The following is a 22,189-nucleotide window of genomic DNA, read 5'->3' as shown; positions in this document are numbered from 1 at the left end:
GGACCAAAGCTTTGTGATTAGCATCTAATGACTAGCAAGCACTGTCTTCTCCGCTGCTCCCGTCCAAAACATGCGCTGCAGAAGCAAGCACCCGGCTCCCTCAATTTGAGACACCAAGTGCTAAACGGCTTCACGTCTCCACCATTTTCTTCTTGTCCTCTATTCATGCCCAGCGCCATTTGTTTTAACTCCTTTCTCAACTAAAGCTGCCTGTATCTACCTCTATGGTATCTACATGCTCCAAGTTTGATCAATTTTCCTCCATTTTTTTTTTTTAGCTGCGTTAACATTTCGGCAATGACCCGCCCTACTTTGCATCTGATTGGCTAGAACTCGTTTCATTGGTTGGTGGAACTCGTTTCATTGGTTGGTAGGTCACCTATTTTGGTTTCAAAATGGCCAATTTCGCCGAAAGGTGAGTGATTTTCATGTCTGATCTACGCTCTACATCTCTGCAAGATTCGGAATGATTGAGATTTCTCTTGGCACAGCTACCAGAAGACTTACAACTTTCAGACAGGTTGCTCACGTCACATCTATATCGTCAAGCTCAGTTTGAGGCTGCTCAGTACGCTCAGCCATCACCGGAAAAGTGACTTTACTGGTCTCCGTTGAAGCTGTGTCCATTCTTTTACTGTCTATGAATAAAACCTGCAGCTGCAGAGTTCAAGGCTAATACTTGTGGAAAGGGACCTAATAGTGCAACATGCAAATAATAGAATCTCCTAAATAAAGCCCCTTTTTTGAACAAGCAGATTTTAAATGAAACTAAGGAATAAAAAAAATAAGAATGTATATAAAGAGCAAATGTATGAACTTCTTTAGAGCAAATACCTCAGTTGGCCAAAAAAAACAATTTAATCTTTTAGATTTCTGGAGTAGAACAAGGACTTTCTTCAATACTCTATTACAGATATTACAAAGTATTTTCAGTAGATGGCGTAATGGATGATATGTATGCAAACAAAATGTGGACCTTTTGGGAATTATATCTAATTGTTTGTTTATAATGTAGCCTTATCAGTTTTCAGCTCCACAATGTAGGCTATATTGTCAGAGTTTTGCCTTGCAATACCTGTTACATATTGTAACACCCCCAGTGAATATCTGAAATTGTGAAGTATAATCAATTATATATTTCACCACTTTTTTAAATAAAATGTGATTATTTTAGTTGATAATGAGAAATTCTAAAACAGGAGCACTCAGTAAAAGGACAATTAGGCCAAGAGTTGTTCTGTGAGTGCAGGGAATATTTTTTTGTCATATTTTCAAGTATCACTTGAGGTCTTCTTGTGTTAACCAGCAGTACTGATGTAATCTCATCTTGCAAGCATATTACTGAACGACCCCCCCACCACCACCACCACCACTACCACACACACACAGAGCTTTTTAAAGATATGTGATAAAGTGTTGATCTTTATTGAAAAAAAAATTAATTACTGAGGGAGTTTTAAAAAATTGTAAAGATGTTAATCAGCCTTTATTTTGAGTAATACAGCGGGACACAATCTTTTTACACTCTTTCTACTGTTCGCCAAACTGCTGGGACAACACACACGCTCAACAACAATGTTACAGTATGTTAGAGCAGCTTCATCACTGCTTCTTCTTTACTTTCTTGTCTTCATGGAAACCTTCAGAAACCAGTTGTGTGTGTGTTTGTCCTACAGCGTCTCCACCTGGAGGAGAGGAGCAATGACCATCAATCCCAGCAGTCAATGCGGCACCACTGATACATTAAACCAGTGGTTCCCAACCTTTTTTCCTTGGCGCCCCCCTACTTATGTCTAAGAAAAACTGAGCCACCCCCCACGAAACCGAAGTTGAGGTAACTCTCGAGATAGAGCCTTACTTTCTTTTTTGATACAGAGAGCAAATTTATCTCTCTGAGTAAAAGTCTCAGCACTTTTATGTTTCTCCACCATGTTTCATTCATAAAATAGTGATGCCTTGGCAGCAGGAAAAACGAGGATGATAGCAGCTACCAGCTGACCTGATGACAGCAAGGGCCACAGGTTAAGAGGTCCTGGAGGTTTGGCCTACTAAGTAGCCTGCCTACAATTTTAAGCGAGAACAAAAATACATAGTTTTTATACAGACTTTTGTACACATTATATATTCTAGTGTATTATCATAATTTGTTTAACATGTGCAAATATCTTTTTTTTACTTCAACCTCAAACCAGATAAAGACTTGCGCACTCCCTGCGATCTTTGCCGCCCCCCTGAGGGGTGCCCGGACCCCAGGTTGGGAACCACTGCAGTAAACTAACAAGTCATTCAGTCAACTTGATGGAGAAAAAGCAGTTCCAAACCAGATAATTTTTTCTTTGTTTTTCTGTTCAAATAAAAAAAATATGTCCACAATATTAATTCCAGGTATAAACGTCAGGGTACTTATGATCCTGATGTTTATATAGATAGAAAAATACATTGTTAAATGCTTGTCATTTAATTAGATTTTTCTATCTTGTTGTAAGGTTGCTGTTGTCATTGAGTGAGTCTTAAATGAGCCTAAAATATGAGCAGGGGTGAAACAATACAGACAGCTCATGGTTCAGTAGCCTACACAAGCCGTGGTTTACAGTTTGACCATAGTGCTACCAGCAAATAATAATCTCTTAAAAGCACATTTTTCTTAAACAAGATTTATAATGAAACTGAAAAATAAAAATATAAGAATGTCTTTATAATGCTAAAGGGCATTTGTATGAACTTGTTTTGAGTTAACACAGTTTAATCTTCTGATGTTTGATTTCTTGAGTGGAACGAGGATTTTTTTTCAAGACTGACAGAGTATTTTCAGTTGACAGGTCATTGTAAGGTTGTTGTTGGTATTGATTAAGTCTTATATGAGCCTTAAATATTAACAGTAGGGGTGAAACAATACAGACAACTCATTATTTGGTCATCTCTAAATCCTGTATGTCCAGCATAAGTTTAAATACTACTACTACTTTTAGAGTTGGGATGGCACTACATGATACTACACTGTGTTTAAATTGTACTGCTTAATCCTAATTCTCCTCACTCTAGAAGTCTCCCAAACCTTCTTCACATATACAGAGTTGAGCTGCTCCTGAGTTTTTCCATAACAAGATCATTTTCACCCACTGTTTAGGTCTTGGTTCTTCTCAAGCGTCTCTCATGAACACAAATAACCTTAAATTAATAAACGGAAGATCTACAAATGGTATACTGCAACAATTAAAAAATGTAGGGTAGTTTCCCATTTTAGCATAGGTGCAGGAGTTCAAACATCTGTTGAACACCAGTCCCCATGGGATTAAAGTGAGTTAAGCGGCAAGATCATTTCTATTGTCAAAGTGTTTTAGATCTTCTGAGTGACAAAGCAAAACAATATACAACCTATTTTAAGCAAATAAAATTTGTATGTTAGAATGTTTAACAGTGGCTTAAATTAGAGTGAGCACTTCCCTGTGGAAGGAGTGTATTAAAGAGAGCAATATAGTGCAGTCAATGAACAAGCTTTATTTTTTTTTACATTAATAACAGATCAGAGATCAATACAGGGGAATGCATGTCTGTTTAATACTCCTCACCGTCATCATCATCCTCATCTCCCACACTAATAGCTCCAACCTCCTCTAATCCTTCTCCAGAGCTGCCATGTTCTCTGGCCTCAGAGAACTCACCCTCCTCCATACCCTCATCCACATACCAGTACACAAAGGCACATTTTTACAACTACAGCGATATATTTGGAACTCAAACAAAAGGTTACACATCTAAAAACAATATTATATAGAATATTGTGCTCCTGTACATTGTTCAGGAATGACACTTTCAACTTAGATTTACTTATTAGTATTCCTCTCCTTCCTCCTCTCCCTCATCCTCAATAGAGTCGACTCCAACCTCCTCATAATCTTTCTCCAGAGCTGCCATATCTTCTCTAGCCTCAGAGAACTCTCCCACTTCCATCCCTTCACCCGCATACATACGAACAAAAGCCCGCTTAGCATAAATCAGATCAAATCTGTGGTCAAGCCGAGCCCAGGCCTCTGCAATAGCAGTGGTGTTGCTCAGCATGCACGCAGCCCTGTGGAACTTGGCCAGGTCTCCACCAGGAACTACAGTGGGCGGCTGGTAGTTGATGCCCACCCTAAAACCAGTGGGGCACCAGTCCACAAACTGGATGGAGCGCTTGGTCTTGATGGTTGTAATCGCAGCATTCACATCTTTGGGCACCACATCACCACGATACAAAAGGCAGCAGGCCATGTATTTGCCGTGGCGAGGGTCACATTTCACCAACTGATTGGCTGGTTCAAAGCAGGCATTAGTGATTTCTGACACTGAAAGCTGCTCGTGGTAAGCCTTCTCAGCAGATATGAGAGGGGCATAGGTGGCCAGAGGGAAGTGGATACGGGGATATGGCACCAAGTTGGTCTGGAACTCTGTCAGATCAACATTGAGGGCACCGTCAAAATGAAGGGAGGCAGTGACGGAGGACACAATCTGACTGATTAACCTGTTCAGGTTGGTGTAAGAAGGACGCTCGATATTGAGGTTCCTACGGCAGATATCGTAGATGGCCTCGTTGTCCACCATGAAGGCACAGTCAGAGTGCTCCAGTGTGGTGTGGGTGGTCAGGATGACGTTGTAGGGCTCCACCACAGCCGTGAACACCTGGAGAGCTGGGTAGACAGAGAACTCCAGCTTGGACTTCTTGCCATAGTCAACAGACAGACTCTCCATCAGCAGGGAGGTGAAACCAGAGCCGGTGCCCCCTCCGAAGCTGTGGAAAACCAGGAAGCCCTGAAGGCCAGTGCACTGGTCAGCCTAAGGACAGAGAGGGAGAGACAGCAGTCACATATGAGATACAGTCATGTCATTTAATTACATTTTTGAAAATTAGGGAATGGATCCCTCCTGATATCAAGTTACCCACCAGTTTGCGGATCCTGTAGAGCACCAGGTCGATGATCTCTTTGCCAATGGTGTAATGTCCGCGGGCATAGTTGTTGGCAGCATCCTCCTTGCCGGTGATCAGCTGCTCAGGGTGGAACAGCTGGCGGTAGGTCCCAGTGCGCACCTCATCTAAGGAGAGCAATTCATTTTAAAATCACTTGAGGGTTTGACTACACACAAAGGTAATAACTATGGCATCTAAATATTCAGTTATAGTTTACCAATGACAGTGGGCTCCAGGTCCACAAAAATAGCCCTGGGGACGTGCTTTCCAGTTCCAGTCTCACTGAAGAAGGTGTTGAAGGAATCATCTCCTCCTCTACAAGTCTTGCCACTGGGCATCTGTCCATCCGGCTGGATCCCATGTTCCAGGCAGTAAAGTTCCCAGCAAGCATTGCCAATCTGGACACCAGCTTGACCCACATGCACTGACACACACTCACGCTGTGGACAGAAAAGAACAAGAGGTTATTTACTTGTATGCATTATTTTAGATATGTGACACTGGAAAAGAAAACAAAATGGTGCACTCACGTGTACCAAATCGTTAGATGATTGAGATCATCATCACACCTCAAAAGCTAAGGTTCAAAGGAAGGAGGGAAAAAAGAAATAAAAAATGCTTGACTCATGCTGAACATGTATTTACAGTCTTAAAATGAACCCGTTTATTCAGACAAAAAAATCTCTGTAACTAGTTAAACTATGAACAGTATCCTAAGTGTCCTGAGATAACTTCTGACACTATAATTAAAATTGAATTGAATTGTAGTATGACAGATTACAGATTAAGTGTCTGATTCATTAATATTGTTGGGGAAAAAAAACAGTGTTGCAGCCAGGCCTATTTAAATAGGTGGTAACTAGCTAACGTTCCTACGTTATAACGGGTCAGTGTGCACACGGCACACACAGAAGGTGTAACTGTTGGCGCTGCCTTTTCCATAAGCAATATGATAACAACTTTAACTAGCGCTACACTTAATATTAAAAACCACAAATTGCACCGTAACATTGCCATAAAACATAAAAACGTTGCCAACTGCTCCTTACCTTAGGCTTTTAATTCGTTAGCTAACTAACGTTAAAGCTAGCTAAATAATGTTAAAAGTAACGTTAGCTAACGTTAAACGTTAATGCAGATAAAGAGATAGCTTGCCTTACATTGATAAGTTAATTGATAAAATGTGGACTGTGAGCCTGGTTAAATCAAAAAAGAAAACTTCCCATTATTCCATGCTCACCATGAAGCTGCTCTAAAGTAGTTAAAATAAACTGAAGAAATTGATTTAACTCTCACACAGCTAGCTAGCGTTAAGGTTACGCTTCAAGGAGTAGCTAGGAGAGTGCAGCTGCTGTTGCTAGGTGAGTCCCATGTGAATTCCCACTTGTATTAAAACATTATTGCATATGTTGTATCCATACAATTAAGACAATTACAATATTATTGTTTTTTTTTAAAGTTAAATAATTAAATATGCTATCAAAGAATGTGAATATTTTGATGTTTTACTAAGGCTAAGTAAACTACTACAGCAATCATTGTCCACCATTTTGAGAGATTTGCAAGCAATTATTGGTGTTTGGAAGCTTGTTTCTGTGGCGTAGGGATTTTGAGAACAGTAACACACAAAGAGCAGACATCCTTTCAGGCTTTATCCTGGAAATGTACTTCCGTGGATCCAGACTAATGGCTGTTTATTTGGCGTTTTCTTTTGTGGGGTGAAAATGTTCCACCAAAGCAAGTTCCTTCCCGAGACTATTTTGCAGAGCCACCTAAGATAGTGATTCGAATGAAAACAACCCAGAGCGTTTTTTTCCCCTCCTATCCTAGAATGTATCTGTGGTGTAGCCAGACCATTCCATATTAGTTACTTATTAGTAAGAGCTCTGCTCTTTGTCGCCGTTTGTTGGCTGTATTGAAGTAGCCTACAGACAGTAATGACCCACACATCATTCTTTTTCTCTGATTCAGAGGAATCTAATGAGTGATCCACATGTCAGCCATATATGGCCCATGCATTCTCCTTTTATGTGGAGCTTTTCATTCAGATATGCATACATTGATCAATTAATTGTGATCAATATTAATTGTGTTTATTACTATTTCAATGCTTTTGGTAGCTCTATGTTATTTGTAACAAGACAATATGAAAATAGATAAACAGTGTTTTAGAAGTAAAACATGCAAACAGTAAACGTGGCCCAAACATGGAGACTGCCCGAGTATATCTTATAAAAAGTATTATGAATGTTGTCTTTTAGTGTATTTTAATCTCATTTAAAGTTACAGTTGTACTAAAGCAGTAGAAGAGACATTTAGTTACGTAATTTAGCTCATATTGGTGACACTGCTTTGAAATTGAGTTTTTATACTATAGGCAAGGATAAAAAAAAAAAATGTGTACATTGTACAACATTGTTGCTTTATTTGTTTTAATTTTGAGCTGAAACTTATTTCTGGGAAACACAATAAAAGCTTAACAAAATAAAGTGTTCAAATGTGACATAACTCTGCTAAAGAAGCTTAACATGAACATGCTGTTTCTTGATAAAGTATTTAAAGAAACTCAAATCAAACCATCTTTTCATTTATATTAATTTTGATCTTGTCATTTTAAAGCAGTGCAGTATGTAAGGACAAATAAAAATCACTGTTCTTGTCTTGCAACGTCAGGTCAATGTTACTTATGCCCTACAAAAAATGTGTGCCCACCTGAACAGTTATGTGCCCAGGTTCTGGTTCAGCGGGAGTTTGTTTATGCAAATCATAGGGCGGCTGTTATGAATGAATGGGAATTGAAACGGTTTGAAAGAGAAGATGTGCAGTGAGAGAAAGAAGGCCTACACATTCAGTTCTGAATGATCAAAACAGGTGGAAGATTCAATGATTTACTTCAGCTGACCAGAGTTAGATTTGGCGGCTGAGCATAGTATTAAAACTTAGGGAAAACATCCAGGTTAGAGTGTAGTAGTCTTACGAAGGTTTACCACATGATATCCACCAACGGCATTGCCAATATCTAAAACCACATCTCTTTCTGAGTGGTACTCATTTTCTATAAAACAGAACTTCATAGTTCCTCATTAGGCTAGAGCGTGGAAGTATGGTTTCCAATGTCAATGGCAGACATGGTAAATGAAAGGGCAACAACAGAATTAGCTAATCATGCTTTAAGTGTGCAGAGGAACATTCAAATTAGAACAGACACAAATTGACAGAGAAACCGTTTCCGTTGCAACACATTTCTTAATACAATACTTCTACGAAAAATATGGCCTTGACATCTGGTGCCCACCTAGAGTCCTCCATTACCCCATGCCAAAAAAGAATGACTCTTCTTTTCACTCTTGTTAATTAGAGTGTTTTTTTTATCCTTATAGGTCTACATTTGGAATAGCATGGCCTGTTTATGCAGCAATAACTAATTGTCTTGATCATTTTGATAGCATGCCTTCTGCTCCTCTATGATTTTGCTCGTTTATGGTCATAGGAAGGATGCTGCCTCACAAAGGGGTTGCGTCCTTGCTGGCAGTGAAGAAGTGGCCAAGCTCTACGATGGGGTTGTCGGATTGGGGGTCAAAATGGGACTGAGTACCCAGGGCCCTCATGTGAGGAGGGCCAAAAAAGATAGTAGAATGAATAGCTGTGGATGTGGGGAGGGGCCCATAAAGAATGCCTTTCTACAGGGCCCAGAATTTTGAGAATTTTGCCCACCCATGAGAGAGAGACATCATGGCTTTCAAACGAGCAAAGTGGCAGTTGGGAAAGGCCACACCCCCACTCTCCACCTTGCCCCCCCTCTCATCTTCAATAGCTACAGACAGAGTGATAGAGAAAGACTATTTGGACTCCGTTGTACGCTTTTTCCCGCCTACTTCTGGGGTATGCAGCCTCGCATAGTTCCAAACAATCCATTCACGGCGTCGGACATCATTTGGTTTCATTGCTGGCCATCGAGTAACTTCTGAGGTAAGTTGCTTAAATAGCTACCTCTTTTGAATTGTCAACTGTCTATATTTTATCAGAGGCCGTTTATGATGCATATACTGATCTTTATTTGTGTGTGTGCACAGCGTGATTATATATTTTTTATCTTGGTAGCCGACCAATTGCCTGCTAGTTTGTTAGCTCGTTTCTTAGCTTGACTTCGCCAGCTGTGAAGGTATCGTTACACCAACAATTACGAAGTTCAGTAGTGAATCTCTGACAACTTTTATTTAGTTAGTTATTGATGTTGGATTATTGGATCGTTACGGTTGATTAAGGACGGGTTTTATTTCGGTTTTATCTACTGAACCTGATGGTGTTAGCTAGTCAGCTGAGTACTGTGTCTAGAAATAAGGTTGCATTTGTTTAATTATACCCTTGAAAGGGCTGTTGGATTTCATGTATGAATACAAGTTATTCCACACACAAAATATCAGTAAGTGGCATATGACAATGACATAATTCTTTTTTTACTGTTGATTTATTTAACGTTTTCCACTGTTTTTTTAAGTTCAATAATTGCAACATCTTTCCAGAAGTCAACAAGTAATCGTGTTAAATTATCGTGATTTCAATATTGACCGAAATAATTATGATAATATTTCTTTCCATATTCCAGCAGCCCTACTGGTGCTGGCGACGGCTGCTGGTGGTGGCTGCTGGCTGCTGAAATAAGAGGAGACTGGAGGCTGCAGACGGTGTGCCGGGGATGGAGAGGCCAAATACATCCATGGCGGCCAGTAAGGTGTTTGGCAGTGGACTGGCAGTGGACTAGATGTTATGACCTTAGGTGAGGAAGTCTGCTGTGTTGAAATTGCGTTCTTAGTCTGACTCTTGCTGCCAAGGTAACCCTTATCACGGCTGTTTACCCTGATGCACTATGATTGAATCTTTAACCTCAGCCTGATATATGTGGAGGATATTTTTTGTTAATCACTTATACTATTCCCCATATCCCTGGCTCTACTTTGTTGCTCTTATTCATACTTGTCTCCACTTGTTGTTTGTTCCAGAAACCTCAGCCTGATATATGTGGGGAGAATTTGTTTTATTAAACACTGAGCATCTCAAACACTAACCCCCCAAACTCCTGGCTCCAGATTTACATGCTGTATCCTCCTTTGCAGCGTGCAGATGTTAGGCAGTAGAATCTGCATTTGCTGAAGGGTTTTATAACCAGTGGTGCCAGCGGTGAATCTTAGTTGTATTGCTTTTAATTGTCTCCTTCCCCACTGTATTCATTTTTTCTGTACTTGTTCTTGTTGTGTCACTCATTGTTTAATAAAAAAAATGTGTTCATCCAAGTGTATTCAGTGTATTGATTCTTTAATATATGTGTATGGCTTAGTCTTAAAATGATCATGGTTGTACATACATACATACACACATACACACAGTTGTTATTCTTTAAAATATGTGATACTTGGTGTATGGCTTAGTCTTAAAATGATCATGGTTGTGTGGTCAACTCGTGCCTCATCAGAAGAAGTGGGCTGGACACTAAATGCTGAATGGACTGTTGCTACTCTGCTTTCTCAATCGCTCTCTGACCACGGGTAAGTGAATCGGAATTACAAGCAAGATCAAGGAAAATACAATAGTCCAGATGTGCAAAAAAGAACATCTTGAATCATCTTTGATTTCAAAAAGATGTAGTAAGGTTAACCCTTGTGTTGTCCTTCGGGTCCCCGGGACTTAGTTTATTTTTGATGTTTTTGCATGGGCCTGGCGTTGAGCTTCAGGTCCCCGGTGACCCTCGCGTACTATGTGATGTCATTTAACGGTGTTTGGGACAATACAGGACAGTAGCCTAGTGCTATCATGCTAACACAGACGTGAAGGATTCCCTCCGTAGCAGTATGAGTTGAACTCCTAACTACCTGGTGCTCTGTTTACCAATCACTGCCTCAGGGCCCCATATAAAAACTGCTAGTTTCCCCCTTCCGCCCTGTCTTGCCTGCTGGTGACGGAAGTGCGTCATACTTCCGCGTCGCTCACTCCGTGTAGGTGCTCTGCTGTGCTACAGATCTTCGGTTGGCGGGCTGTCATTCACCTTGCTGGTTGAACGCGTGAATGAGGAGCGAGTAACACTGATAGCTGCTACGTTTGCAGGCTCGGAGCTTCCTCCCTCTGGGCTTACCAAAACTCTGCTTGAGCGGAACTGGGCTGAAGCCACCGGAGATCCTTGTAGCTGCTTAGTACTTCCACTACTGGCTGCTGTTTTGCTGACGCTGCTGTTTTGCTGACGCTGCTGTTTTGCCGAGACACTGCTGTTTTGCCAAGGCTGCTGCTGTTATTGAAAATTGAATATCGTAGTGATTTGCTGCACGCCTGTCTTGCCTTCACGGCTAGTGGGCCAAAATGAGTCACCTGTTTTATCGAGCCATTGTTTTATAGTTGAGGGGTTTGACTCCCTACTTTAATTTGGTTGATTTAGTTGTTTCTTTCTTTATTTTCTTTCTATTTTGTTTTCAATTTAATTAAAAGTTGTACTTATATTTTGTTTAGTTTTCTTTAGTTAGTCTTTTTTTTATTTAAACATTGATTTTTCTTGGTTATGTTGTGTCAATTATAAGTGTTTTGTTTTGTTTCTTGCTTTGTATGGCTTTCTGGAACCAGCTATTTTAGTTCTGGCCATTATATTGTATTTATATTGTGTTCGATTCCTTTCAATTTGTTTCTTTATAATCTGTTATTGATTTTTGATATTTCTTTTGTGGAGTGAAACCCTTTAATTTCGTGTGTGTTTCCCATTTCTCTCCCCATTTTTAGTTGACTGAGAGCCGAAGGTGGTGGTGTTGGTGTCCGGGTGGTGGTATCTCCTTTGCGGTGTGCTGTGTTTCCCCGTTTTCATTTGCTGTGTTCACTGTTGTGTTTTTTTTGTGTGTTCACGGGTGACTTTCCCTGGGATCCCCCTTACCCCCTAGTACCCCCTTGTCCGCCACTGGTAAGCTGCAGAACAATTATTTTCCCCCCTTTTTGGTGTGAATGTGTTTTAAATTGATTGTTTTTAACTTTATTGATTTTTATTGAAATAAAATCGTATCCTTTTTGTAAGTTGAACCTCGTCTTTGGCGCCTTTGTATACTGACCTGTGTGACCTTAAAAATATCAATAATCTTGCAATTGGAAGTAAAATCATTCATTAGTAAGTGATATCATTCTCTGGGTGAAATTCCCAGGGTGGCGTTGTCGGTGTTTGGTTTTGTCAGCTCTCGTGCCGCCACATATTATGGGGCCATTATAAGATGAACGACCACGCTGGTTGGAACTCTGCAAGCGGGCAATACTCTGAGTGAGCTAGTTAAGCTGCCCTTGCTGTAGTTTTAACATCTCCCGCATTTCACCCAACTCAGATACCGGAGGTGAATTAACAACCGGCCGAGGGTAACTCTGAACGCCAAACTGAAAACCAAGGGCTGAAGGGACAGAGTGACTTCGACCCCTATCGCCCCCTGGCAAACCCTCTCGCTCCCACCGGATAGCCTCTGCTCTTACCTCCAGCAAGGTAGCGGCCGGCTGCCTGCGCACACACTGTTTCAACTCGTGACGAAGGGCGCCATCAAGTACATGTTCAACAAATTGATCACGTAGCAGAACTTCGGTGTTTGGTATATCACTAGGGGCGCGCTGTTTTACCGACGTCATAAGACTCATCAGCGCAAGGGAGAACTCTTGCAAAACTTAAAAACTTATCTATACATAGCTTTCAGTTGTCACCCCATTCTAAATGTAAAACTGACATTTATAAATATGCAATAACAATCAAACAAATACATGGGTATGTGTTTTTATTCATATTTACCATTCAATATCGCAATCGCTGCTGTCAGTCCCATAGGAGAACTGCTGCGTGTGTTTGGAACTATACAGGCTCACATGAACCACGTGACCCCCCGCTAGCGAGATCAACGAGTGTCGCAACTCTTATATCTCTATGGCTCTGGCACAGACACAGAAATGGCACATACTAAGGAAAGCTCATTGTGGGACTTTAGTGGCTCTAGTGGCTGTAATTCTGCACCAAGGCTGAATTTCGGGAAAGAGATTTTAGATACAGTATTAGGGGACCACTAAGGCCTATATAAAAGAGCACCATGTATGGGACCTTTACTCTTGTTTTTTTTCTCTTCCTTTTGCATGAAAGGGCTTATATTTTAGTCTTATTGCTGGGTTTTCTGACAATAGTTAAATGGATATCTACTACTCTACTTATTGGTAAAATGTGATCATTAGTTATTTCAGAAACGTTAATAACAATACTGTAATAGCGTTGAACAACTGCGTCATTCAGAATTTCGCCTCTCCGTTCTTCGATGAAGCTGGTAGGAGGAGCTGACTACAGCGGGGAGGAGTGACTGATGTTCGGGCAAATCAGCCAGGCGAGGAGAGAGGAGAGGTGGACCACAGAGGAGAGGAGAAGAGTCAGAGTTCTCTTTTGAAACGACCTTGTGATATTTAATTAACATTACTTCTTTGTCTAAGTAAGTTGTTTAAAACAGTGATAAAAAGATGGGGAATCGAGTCGCCCGTGAGGACTTCGAGTGGGTGTATACGGACCAGCCGCATGCCGACAGGAGAAAAGAAATACTGGGTGAGCTAACTTATCCGATAGCAAGTCTTGTTAGCTAGCTAGTTAACCTATAACGTAAGTTAACCCTAACTTAGATATAACTAGCTATGTTAACTCGCCTGGGTGACTTTGTTGATGAATAACGTTCGTTAAACGCGTAGCAAATACCACCACTACCATATCAGCTGACTCGGTTTGCTAACGCAACTAGCTAGCTAACGGTTCCACATCCGCCTGTTAATTTGCCAAGTGCTAGCTTAACGGTCATAGGTTAGGTTTAACATTGGTGAATAGTTTACTCCCTTTTAGTGACCGAGAGACACCACAATGGCTGTTATCGAAATACAGATAGTTATTATATAACGTTAAGCTAGTTGCAGCCAGTTGGCTTTAGGAAACATAACGTTAGCAATGTAGCGTAACCTTACAGTCCCAGTAGTCTTGTCGCCACTCCCTGAAATAACAACGCTAACTCTCTTTTGAGCTTCTCACAGTAACGGTGCCATAACGGTTCACATACTGCATTATATGGATACACACTATACCGGAAGACTAGGCTTACACAAGACTTTTACTTGGACTTTGACACTTCTGCCATGTGTTAAACATGTTCTTTAGTATGTGTTTATTGGCTTTTGAGAGATAGTATAAGTAGCCACTGTTAAATGATGAAATACGTATAACGTTATTTACATAAGCAAGCAAGAAAATCGACCCTGTCATGCTTAGCAGAGAAGTGCGTACTGTATAATAATAGTATATTCTTAATACAACTTTACATTATTTAAAATACAGTATGTTCTGTATCTGCTTGCTCTAATATTATATTATTAAGTTATATGATGCTGCTTGAAATATTCAGCATCAAAATCCCATGTTTTTATGGTTGCAATCTCCTATAAAGATTGTAGATAATTTATCAGAGCTGCACCGTTAAAGGAGTTGAATCGGTGTTGCTGCAGCTATGTCTAGAGCTCCCACTTAGCTAAAACAGCAGTTGTGCCTTTGTGCCTTAGGGCTGTGCAATTAATTTAATTTCGATTTTTGGCTCCCAATGATCACCAAAATGGTAAAATCGAGAAAAAACGATTATTTTGCCATGTTTTATTTTGCAGGAACACTCTTATTTTGTCTTGTGTTCTGAAACACGCGCATGCGCACATCCGCCCCTCCCGAAGCCAGTCAGGGTGGCAAGGTCTATCGGTGCATCTCTAATTAAAGTGTCTGCAACATGATGCGTACGTGACAACAAGATGCGTTTTCAACTCAGATATCCTGCTGGTAGCTAGCTCGCCCTGCTAGCTGCCGTCCGGGATGCAATATTTTTTTCCCACTATGGGCACGCCAAGACCCGCCCTTCAATAGCATTGGCCAGGCGTCCATGCTTACATGTACAAGTCTTATCCCCTGACCAATCCCTTACTGTACGTACACACCGCCGCCGACTTGAGCTGCAAAGTAGCTCTGGCCGCCCTGTCAAGGATGCTTGCCAGAAAGTACGGGGAAGCTTTTTGACGCTTTGGCCACTCTGACGTGGCAGCATTCTTTGATCATGTTCAACACACGATTGAAGAAAAAGCACAAGCAGCCACTGCACGCCCAATACATTGACACTAGAAACCTTTTACAAAGGACAGAATTTGTATTGTTTGTTGGTCGCAGCTAGGGCTGGGCGATATGGACCAAAAGTCATATCCCGATATATTTTGGCTGAATATCGATATACGATATATATCCCGATGTTTTTTTTCCGCAACTGTTCAGTCAAAGCCAAATATGACATGTCACATGTAGTTTCATAGAAACCGGCTATTTCAGTGAACAGTTGCAAAATCAAATGAATAATTAATAATCAAATGAATAATTAATAAACAGGTTTCTTCACCTGGTTCAATGCTCAGCTGTTCAAATAACAATAAAATGTGAACATAAATACTGTATAACAACAGGAGTACTTTTTTTGAAATCAAAGCTCCATAAGGTTTGTTTTAGTTTTTTTAGTAATTGTTAAATTTTTCTTCTACACATTTTCAGCGCTTATTTCTACGTCCTATATTTTCTGATATAGGGCTGGGCGATATAGAGAAAATCAGATATCATGATATTCTTGACCAAATACCTTGATATTGATATTGCGGCGATATATTCTAGAGTTGACAGTTGGTGCTCTCGCAAAATATCTTCACACTTAGATTTTAGATAAATAATCATTAATAATAGAACAGCTAGAACAGTCTGGTAAGTTCAGTAAAGTACATCACTTCACTGTAATGCAGCCTTAATAACCAGGAAAAGACACTTATGTCATATCACGATATTACGATATCCAAAATCTAAGACGATATCTAGTCTCATATCACGATATCGATATAATATCGATATATCGCCCAGCCCTAGTCGCAGCGGTGTTTGTTAGCAGTTAGGCCACTCGTTAGCCGCTGAACCGCAGCAGAATGCAGGCAGAGTGAGTAGCTGCCAGCTGTTGATCTGTGCAGGACTTCACCGTGAGCGGACTATTTACTTGTCGTAACCTTTGTTGGTCATTTCCTTCGCGAGTTCCTGATAAATTATGGCATTTGTTAGATTTCTGCTATCTAAAATAGCAGTTATATTTTGCTCGTAAATTAAATTTAAAAAGTCTCTTGTCTCCTCGTTCGTCCACTTACATCTGTCTTTGTGACGCCTGTCATTTGTGCAAACAGAGCGGAAATACTGGGTGGAAATTAACTAAAACTACTTCTTCTTCGTTTTGTGGCGGGTTGCAACCATAAATTACCTAAAACTAACGCAAATAACGTTTCCATCAGCGTTTATCGCATAAGCCGTATATCGATCAACAGAAAATCCAATGAGACCGAACTTATTTCCTTTGAGTCGATATTCATGAAATTCAATCGAATTTTATGGTTTCCATATGGCATTTTTCATTCGATATCACTTAATTCGGATAAAAACGTGTGGATGGAAACATAGCTACAGTTTCTTTAAGTCCTAGGTGACATTTTTTAAATGTCCGTTTTTTTGTCGGACAAACAGTCCAAAACTCAAAGATATTGAGTTCACACCTGCAACATTAGAGGCGCTGGTAAAAGCACTTTTTGGCATTTTTGCTTACAAAATGACTCAAAAGGTGAATGGATTACCAAACTGTTCCCGATTTAATATTCTGTTGATTGGTTAACAGATTGTTAGCTTTAAGCCTAATTATCAAATTATTGTTCAACTAACTTTTCAACACAATTGCCTTTTCAGCTTTGCTATCTTTACAAACCTTTAGATCTCCGCATAACTTTATTGTAACATTCCCAAAGAAGAAGAAAAAAAAAAAAAAAAAAAGAAGGCATTTAACGATTGAACTGAGACACTGACCATTTCACTTCGGGCTTTGTGGCAAATCATTTACATCATTGAATTCAAGGGGCTGCCCCATATCCAATTCTCTTTTTTTAGCACAAAGGCCTCCATTATGTCAAAGTGTTGTAGTCTGCCTTAATCTCTTGACTACTTAGTTTTAGATGATTAAGGATGTATAGTTTTATTTTACAGCTTTGTATCTCTAAAGTCTTTACACTGTTAGCATAACAGATGCTTAAGTACTGCCATTGTGTTGAGAGTAAGAACGGTGCCATGGATAAAGATACTCATTGACAGCAGAGCAGTATCCTGTGTTAAATTAATCATGTTAGCACATACTGAATGCAGCAGGATCAGGTGACTGCCAGGGTGCGTTGACACCTATACTTAGTCCCCGTCCACACGTACCAAAACGATTTTTTTTTTACCCGTCTTCCCTGGATTTGTTTCAAGAATGGTTGCGTCCCAACGAATCCATTTGTAAAAGACTCAACACGCTACTTCATATTCCAAGCCTATAGGCGGCGCTGTTTCTGCTACAGAAATTCACCAAAAAACGGAGAAGAAGAGCATAGTCACTTCCACTTCCCATCATAACATGACTAGCTAAATTATAACGTTCTCTTAATACATTCGTGGACTATAATAACTTTCACCACTGCTCATTTTATAAAGGCCGCCGCAAGAAAACGTGTCTTTGTTTACATTGTATAATGTGCTGTTGGATTGCTTTTTATTTTGCATGATTGCAATATATCTTGTGTAGAATCCAGAGGGAAGGGTCAGGGAGCAGAGACACAGTATTTAGATGAAGTGAGCTGGTTTGACCATGGAGATGGGATATGCTCGCTTAGCTTCACCACAGTTGTGTGCGTCAGCGGCCGTGGGAGAGGGTGTAAAAGAGGGGTATGGCGATGACATCATCAATACGGATTTGTATTCACCATCCATACAAAGCCAAACGAGAGCCTTTTTTTTTTTTCACCCTGAGACCAGGTTTCAAAAAAGTGCGTTTTCAGGCAGTGCGTTTGCAGGATTCGTCCTGACGGTCGGTCCAAACGATGCAAAACGTGCGTTTGCGTTTTGCAGCCCCTCCTTCCCCTCATGATGTTGCGTGCATGACAGTGTCAATGTTGCACTCCGAGGCTATCTTAACGTTAGTAGTAGCATGCTTTTGTTGGTCTTGTTGTGGGATTAACTGCACTAATAAAACCGTTGAAACAACACAGCGACGCTGCTGTGAAAGCTCCCCGAATGTCATTTATCAGAGTCTGGTTGTTACCCCTCCCCACGGCAGTCTCCTCCACTCCATATCTTTATAACGGAGCTAGCTAACTGGAGCTAACCGCTAATCAGAGCTAATCGTTGCTAACCAAGCCTTCAGTTCTGTGTGCCTGTATCCATTAACTGCATGTATGGACTCGAGCCCGAATAAAACCCTTCATTTTATTAAAATGACTGTAAAAGTTTTAAACTACAACTCAGTTGTTTGAATGACAGAAATCTGCTCAAGGTACTGCGTAGGGTTAGCATGCTGAATTGATGCTTTCTCTGAGGAGTGCAGACAGATTTGCTCTCGCGAGTCACGTGACCAAATCGCAGCCTTTACGATTAGGAAATCGCGTTTTAACATATCGCGATAACATTCAGCCCTACTGAATAGTTATGCATTGAAATTAAGTATCTGAACTTTTTGCCTCTGTATTTTACTATTCAAATTTTCAACAACTTACTAACACCTTTTATTTTTTATAAGTTCACCAATTCAGAATCAAAAGTTCATCGTTAAAAAATTAAATATACCAAATTCTAGGGGTGCACGATTCCCTAAGTATTGTCTTTTACTGGTTTTAAAGGCTGCATTACAGTAAAGTGATGTACTTTTCTGAACTTACCAGACTGTTCTAGCTGTTCTATTATTTGCCTTTTCCCCACTTAGACATATGTCCCCATTATTTATCTAAAATCTAAGTGTGAAGATATTTTTTCATTCAGAACACAAGAGAAAATGAAACGTAATTCGATTATTCTTTTTTTGTGATCATTGGAGCCGAAATCATAATCACAATAAAATTTTGGTTAATTGCACAGCCCTCTAACATTAGTTTTAAACTGACTAAAACTGTTTCATTCATGTAAATTAAAAAGTTTGAGTAAAGCAAGCAATGTTTTATATAACAGTCTTCCCTCGTTAAATTTAAAAGCATGTTAAGAGAGACATATTTCTCGTATGTCTGTTCTCCCTTGCCTCTGCCTGCTCTGTGGCCGGTGTGTGAGTGACGCCGGCCAGCGAGCTCATTACGCCCACAACAGCTTGTGAAGCTTTTTAACTCCAAAAAGTCAGATAACTGAAGATTCACGTTAATCTTATAATGGGTATTTGTGTTGTGTTATTTAAACAAGCAATTGAGGAAATGAATGCCTCTTGTCCGTGAGTCTCTTGAGAGAGCTCCAGCCAGCTGACAGCAGGGTAGGGCTGCACGAAATTGGAAGAAAACTGAACTTGCGATATATATTTTTCCTGCGATATGAAAAAAAGACTGTAATTTTTACAAGATGACATAAATAGCTCTATTTGGAAATAATAAACTACTGCTAAAGACTACTGCTGTGATTTTGTAGGGGGAGTGCATCTACGTAGAAGAAAAAAGTAATACACTTTTTTTATTAGGTAGTTAAATACAATGGTTGAATCACATGACACCATTGTATTCATATAATCCTATCAATGCAGGCTAAAGTCAATGATATTAATAATGCATGCATTTGGCTTCCTCTAAATTTCAGGTTGCGGTCGACTAGCAGGGCCTGCTTTGTTTGTTTGATAAATTGATCAACATTGATTGTGATTGGTGGTTGGCTTTGCATGCAGAGCCTGCATGTCACGGACTAGCAACAAACTCTGTGTATCCCAGAACACTTTCAATCAGTGTAAATTACGTTATATCCGACACAGCCTGCTGTTGTAGATAACCGTAACGTTAGTTGGGACAGACCCCTTGGTTCTTAAGGCTAACTATTAGCTTTGAGCCCGGTCTCACAGCAGTTGAGTCCACTTCATTCTTAATCTATTGATACGTGTTCACGGAGACGTTTTTCTCGTTTTTTACCTGTAAATGTCACATTATTTTTTACGTGTAAATGTCACATTATTTTCTTGGGGAAAGGACGCCGGGAGGCGGCCAAAAAGCTCGCTCCATAAGCCGGTAGGCGCCCGCGAGGCGGCCCGCTGGATGAGGCGGCCGGGAGGCGGGCGAAAAGGACGCTCCATAAGCCGGGAGGTGCCCGCGAGACGACCCCCGGGAAACAAAGCGCCACACGCGGCAATAACGGGATGGCAGAGGTTGGGTTTAGGAAAAACTTACGGGGAAAGGGTGCCTTAAACGGCGGGGAAAGGGCGCCGTAAACGCCGGGAGACGCGCCACAGTAACACGCGGGACAAAACGCCACACGCAGGGACGCCATTCCCGGGAAACAAAGCGCCGCACGCGGGATGCGATCCCCACTCGCCCGGGTGAAAGTCCTGTGTTGTTTGACCTATCCACCACCCCGACCAACCTCCCTACGCAGATTTTCGGCTTTTTATATTACTCCCTACAATTTTCGTGCTGTGGCCACAAAATATGCTTCCCATTGAAATACATTACTTTACATTTTCGTGTTGTCCACCACGTAAAAACCAACAAAAACGTCTCCGTGAACACATATCAATAGATTCAAATAACGTCACATTTACACAAACTTCCATGAGACCGGGCTGTAGCTTTAGCCTGGCTGGTAGCAGCTTTCTGACAACTCTGCGCTTAAGAATGGCCAGGAGACGTCATGATAACATGCATTAATAAGGTGATTTAGTTTGTCTTTGCAGCGAACATAAAACACTGACTACTGCAGGTTCACTACCCATCGAAAAGCATTTGCACCACTGTGTCAGCGGCAGCTGCCGCTTACGGTACTTTTCTACACACAGGAGAGCCTCACTTCCCATAACAAACCCTGTCGGACTAACTTTACGTCACATACACACGTTGCCCACATGGCCACCTGTCTTAAAGGTGAAGGGTCGGCGCTAACAATCATGTCAAAGGATAAGGATGAAAGTTTACCTTTCTATCAAAAAGCAAAAAAGGTTAAGTGTTAACATCACACATCGCGATGTAGATGATGAAACAAAATATCGTGTAGCTCTGGCCGGGCTGCCAGCAAGCGATCCCGGCAGGCACCAGCTGGCTGCCATGTCAGTTTGGGAAGCTTCTCAAGTCTGACAACGTTGGCCCAAATGTGTTATTCACCATTAATTTTTGTAAAACTGCCCATATTTGAATTCTGCACAGTTGATTTGAATTAAATATCCTGAATTTGTGATCTTGTAAATAATAAAGGTGAGTAAAGGCCAAATTTCAGATACATTATTTCAATGCATAAATATTCAGTGCTAGAAATTCAGATTTACTTCTCTAATATAGAAAGTTAAACGAGCATAAGAAGAAATACATTATCAAAGATGTGTAATACTTTTTTTGAAATACCTTAATATTTTACAAATTAGATCAAATAGACAATGAATAAATAGAACAATAAATAAGAAAATACAAATTCTTAAAAAATAAATAATTTGTATGCCCTTTTATATATGACATTTAGGATGGGTGTAATATAATAACTAGTGATTAAGTTACAAAATACTGTACAACCTCTTCTTAAATACTCTGAAACCCTCTACACTGATACTCACATGACCTCCCACGACACACGCTACTGCCTAAACAAACTGAATGGTCATATCTTTTGTGGATCTTGTTACGATGGGAGTGAGAGCGAGCATTTTGAGTGAGAACGAGAATCTGAATGTGGTCTGATAGATCGGATCTCAGCACGTCTTGGGTGCGTTCCCACTTGTACTTGCCTGATCAGATCACCCTGGAAGCATGTTATACCATGTCTGAACAGGGCCTCGGACAATGCTACACTACAGATTAGTAAGGTTTGCTGTGAATGCGTTTCCACAGACAAAGCAGATATTGTAGAAGAGCTGGGAATTGTTTATTTAGAGCTTGGTATGAAACCTCCAAACATTTTGTATTGTATCCATACTGAAAGGTGGCAACAAATACTTGGTCAGATTATTGACTTGATTCATTTGTTTCCTTGTTACAGAAAACAGACAACACAAACTTAGAAAAATATACAAAATGCTTTGTTTTCTCAACCGTGATCTGTAAATAGAATTTATCACAAAACAACAATAACATTAATTTAGCAGCACGTGTTTCAACATCCTTTAACCTAACTTAGTCCGTGATTTCTGCTCAGGTGGAGTTATGAGGTTC

General features: G+C 40.4%; 2 protein-coding genes across 4 annotated transcripts in view; one reads left to right on the top strand and one right to left on the bottom strand.

Annotated features, from left to right (window-relative positions):
* Positions 1–3,478: 3,478 nt before the first annotated feature.
* Positions 3,479–12,925, bottom strand: LOC114571716 (tubulin alpha chain). 3 transcript variants are annotated; one of them, XM_028602852.1, is made up of 4 exons: positions 12,738–12,925; positions 5,163–5,385; positions 4,922–5,070; positions 3,479–4,812 (listed from the first exon to the last, which is right to left on the bottom strand). In XM_028602852.1, the coding sequence occupies exons 1-4, from the start codon at positions 12,738–12,740 to the stop codon at positions 3,832–3,834; spliced, it is 1,356 nt and encodes a 451-aa protein (XP_028458653.1). In that variant the 5' UTR covers positions 12,741–12,925; the 3' UTR covers positions 3,479–3,831. The 3 variants fall into 3 exon arrangements, with proteins under 3 accessions (XP_028458653.1, XP_028458654.1, XP_028458655.1); XM_028602853.1 differs by lacking the exon at positions 12,738–12,925 and adding an exon at positions 12,431–12,503; XM_028602854.1 differs by lacking the exon at positions 12,738–12,925 and adding an exon at positions 5,476–5,494.
* A 33-nt stretch (positions 12,926–12,958) lies between these two features.
* Positions 12,959–22,189, top strand: part of degs1 (delta(4)-desaturase, sphingolipid 1) — a 30,211-nt gene continuing 20,980 nt past the window's right edge. The window contains exon 1 of the mRNA XM_028602855.1: positions 12,959–13,526. Within this exon, the coding sequence (XP_028458656.1) occupies positions 13,445–13,526 (82 nt within the window). The 5' untranslated portion in view covers positions 12,959–13,444. The remainder of the gene's footprint in view (positions 13,527–22,189) is intronic.

This window comes from Perca flavescens, chromosome 17 (assembly GCF_004354835.1).
Source record: "Perca flavescens isolate YP-PL-M2 chromosome 17, PFLA_1.0, whole genome shotgun sequence".
Lineage (NCBI taxonomy): Eukaryota > Metazoa > Chordata > Actinopteri > Perciformes > Percidae > Perca > Perca flavescens.
Note: the sequence above shows the minus strand (reverse complement) of the source record. Positions and strands in the feature narration are given on the sequence as shown.

Coding starts and splice junctions, on each gene's coding strand:
- LOC114571716 (XM_028602852.1), bottom strand. Junction 5,071..5,162: donor CCTGGAGCCCACTGTCATTG/GTAAACTATAAC, acceptor TGCTCTCCTTAG/ATGAGGTGCGCACTGGGACC. Junction 4,813..4,921: donor TCTACAGGATCCGCAAACTG/GTGGGTAACTTG, acceptor CTCTGTCCTTAG/GCTGACCAGTGCACTGGCCT.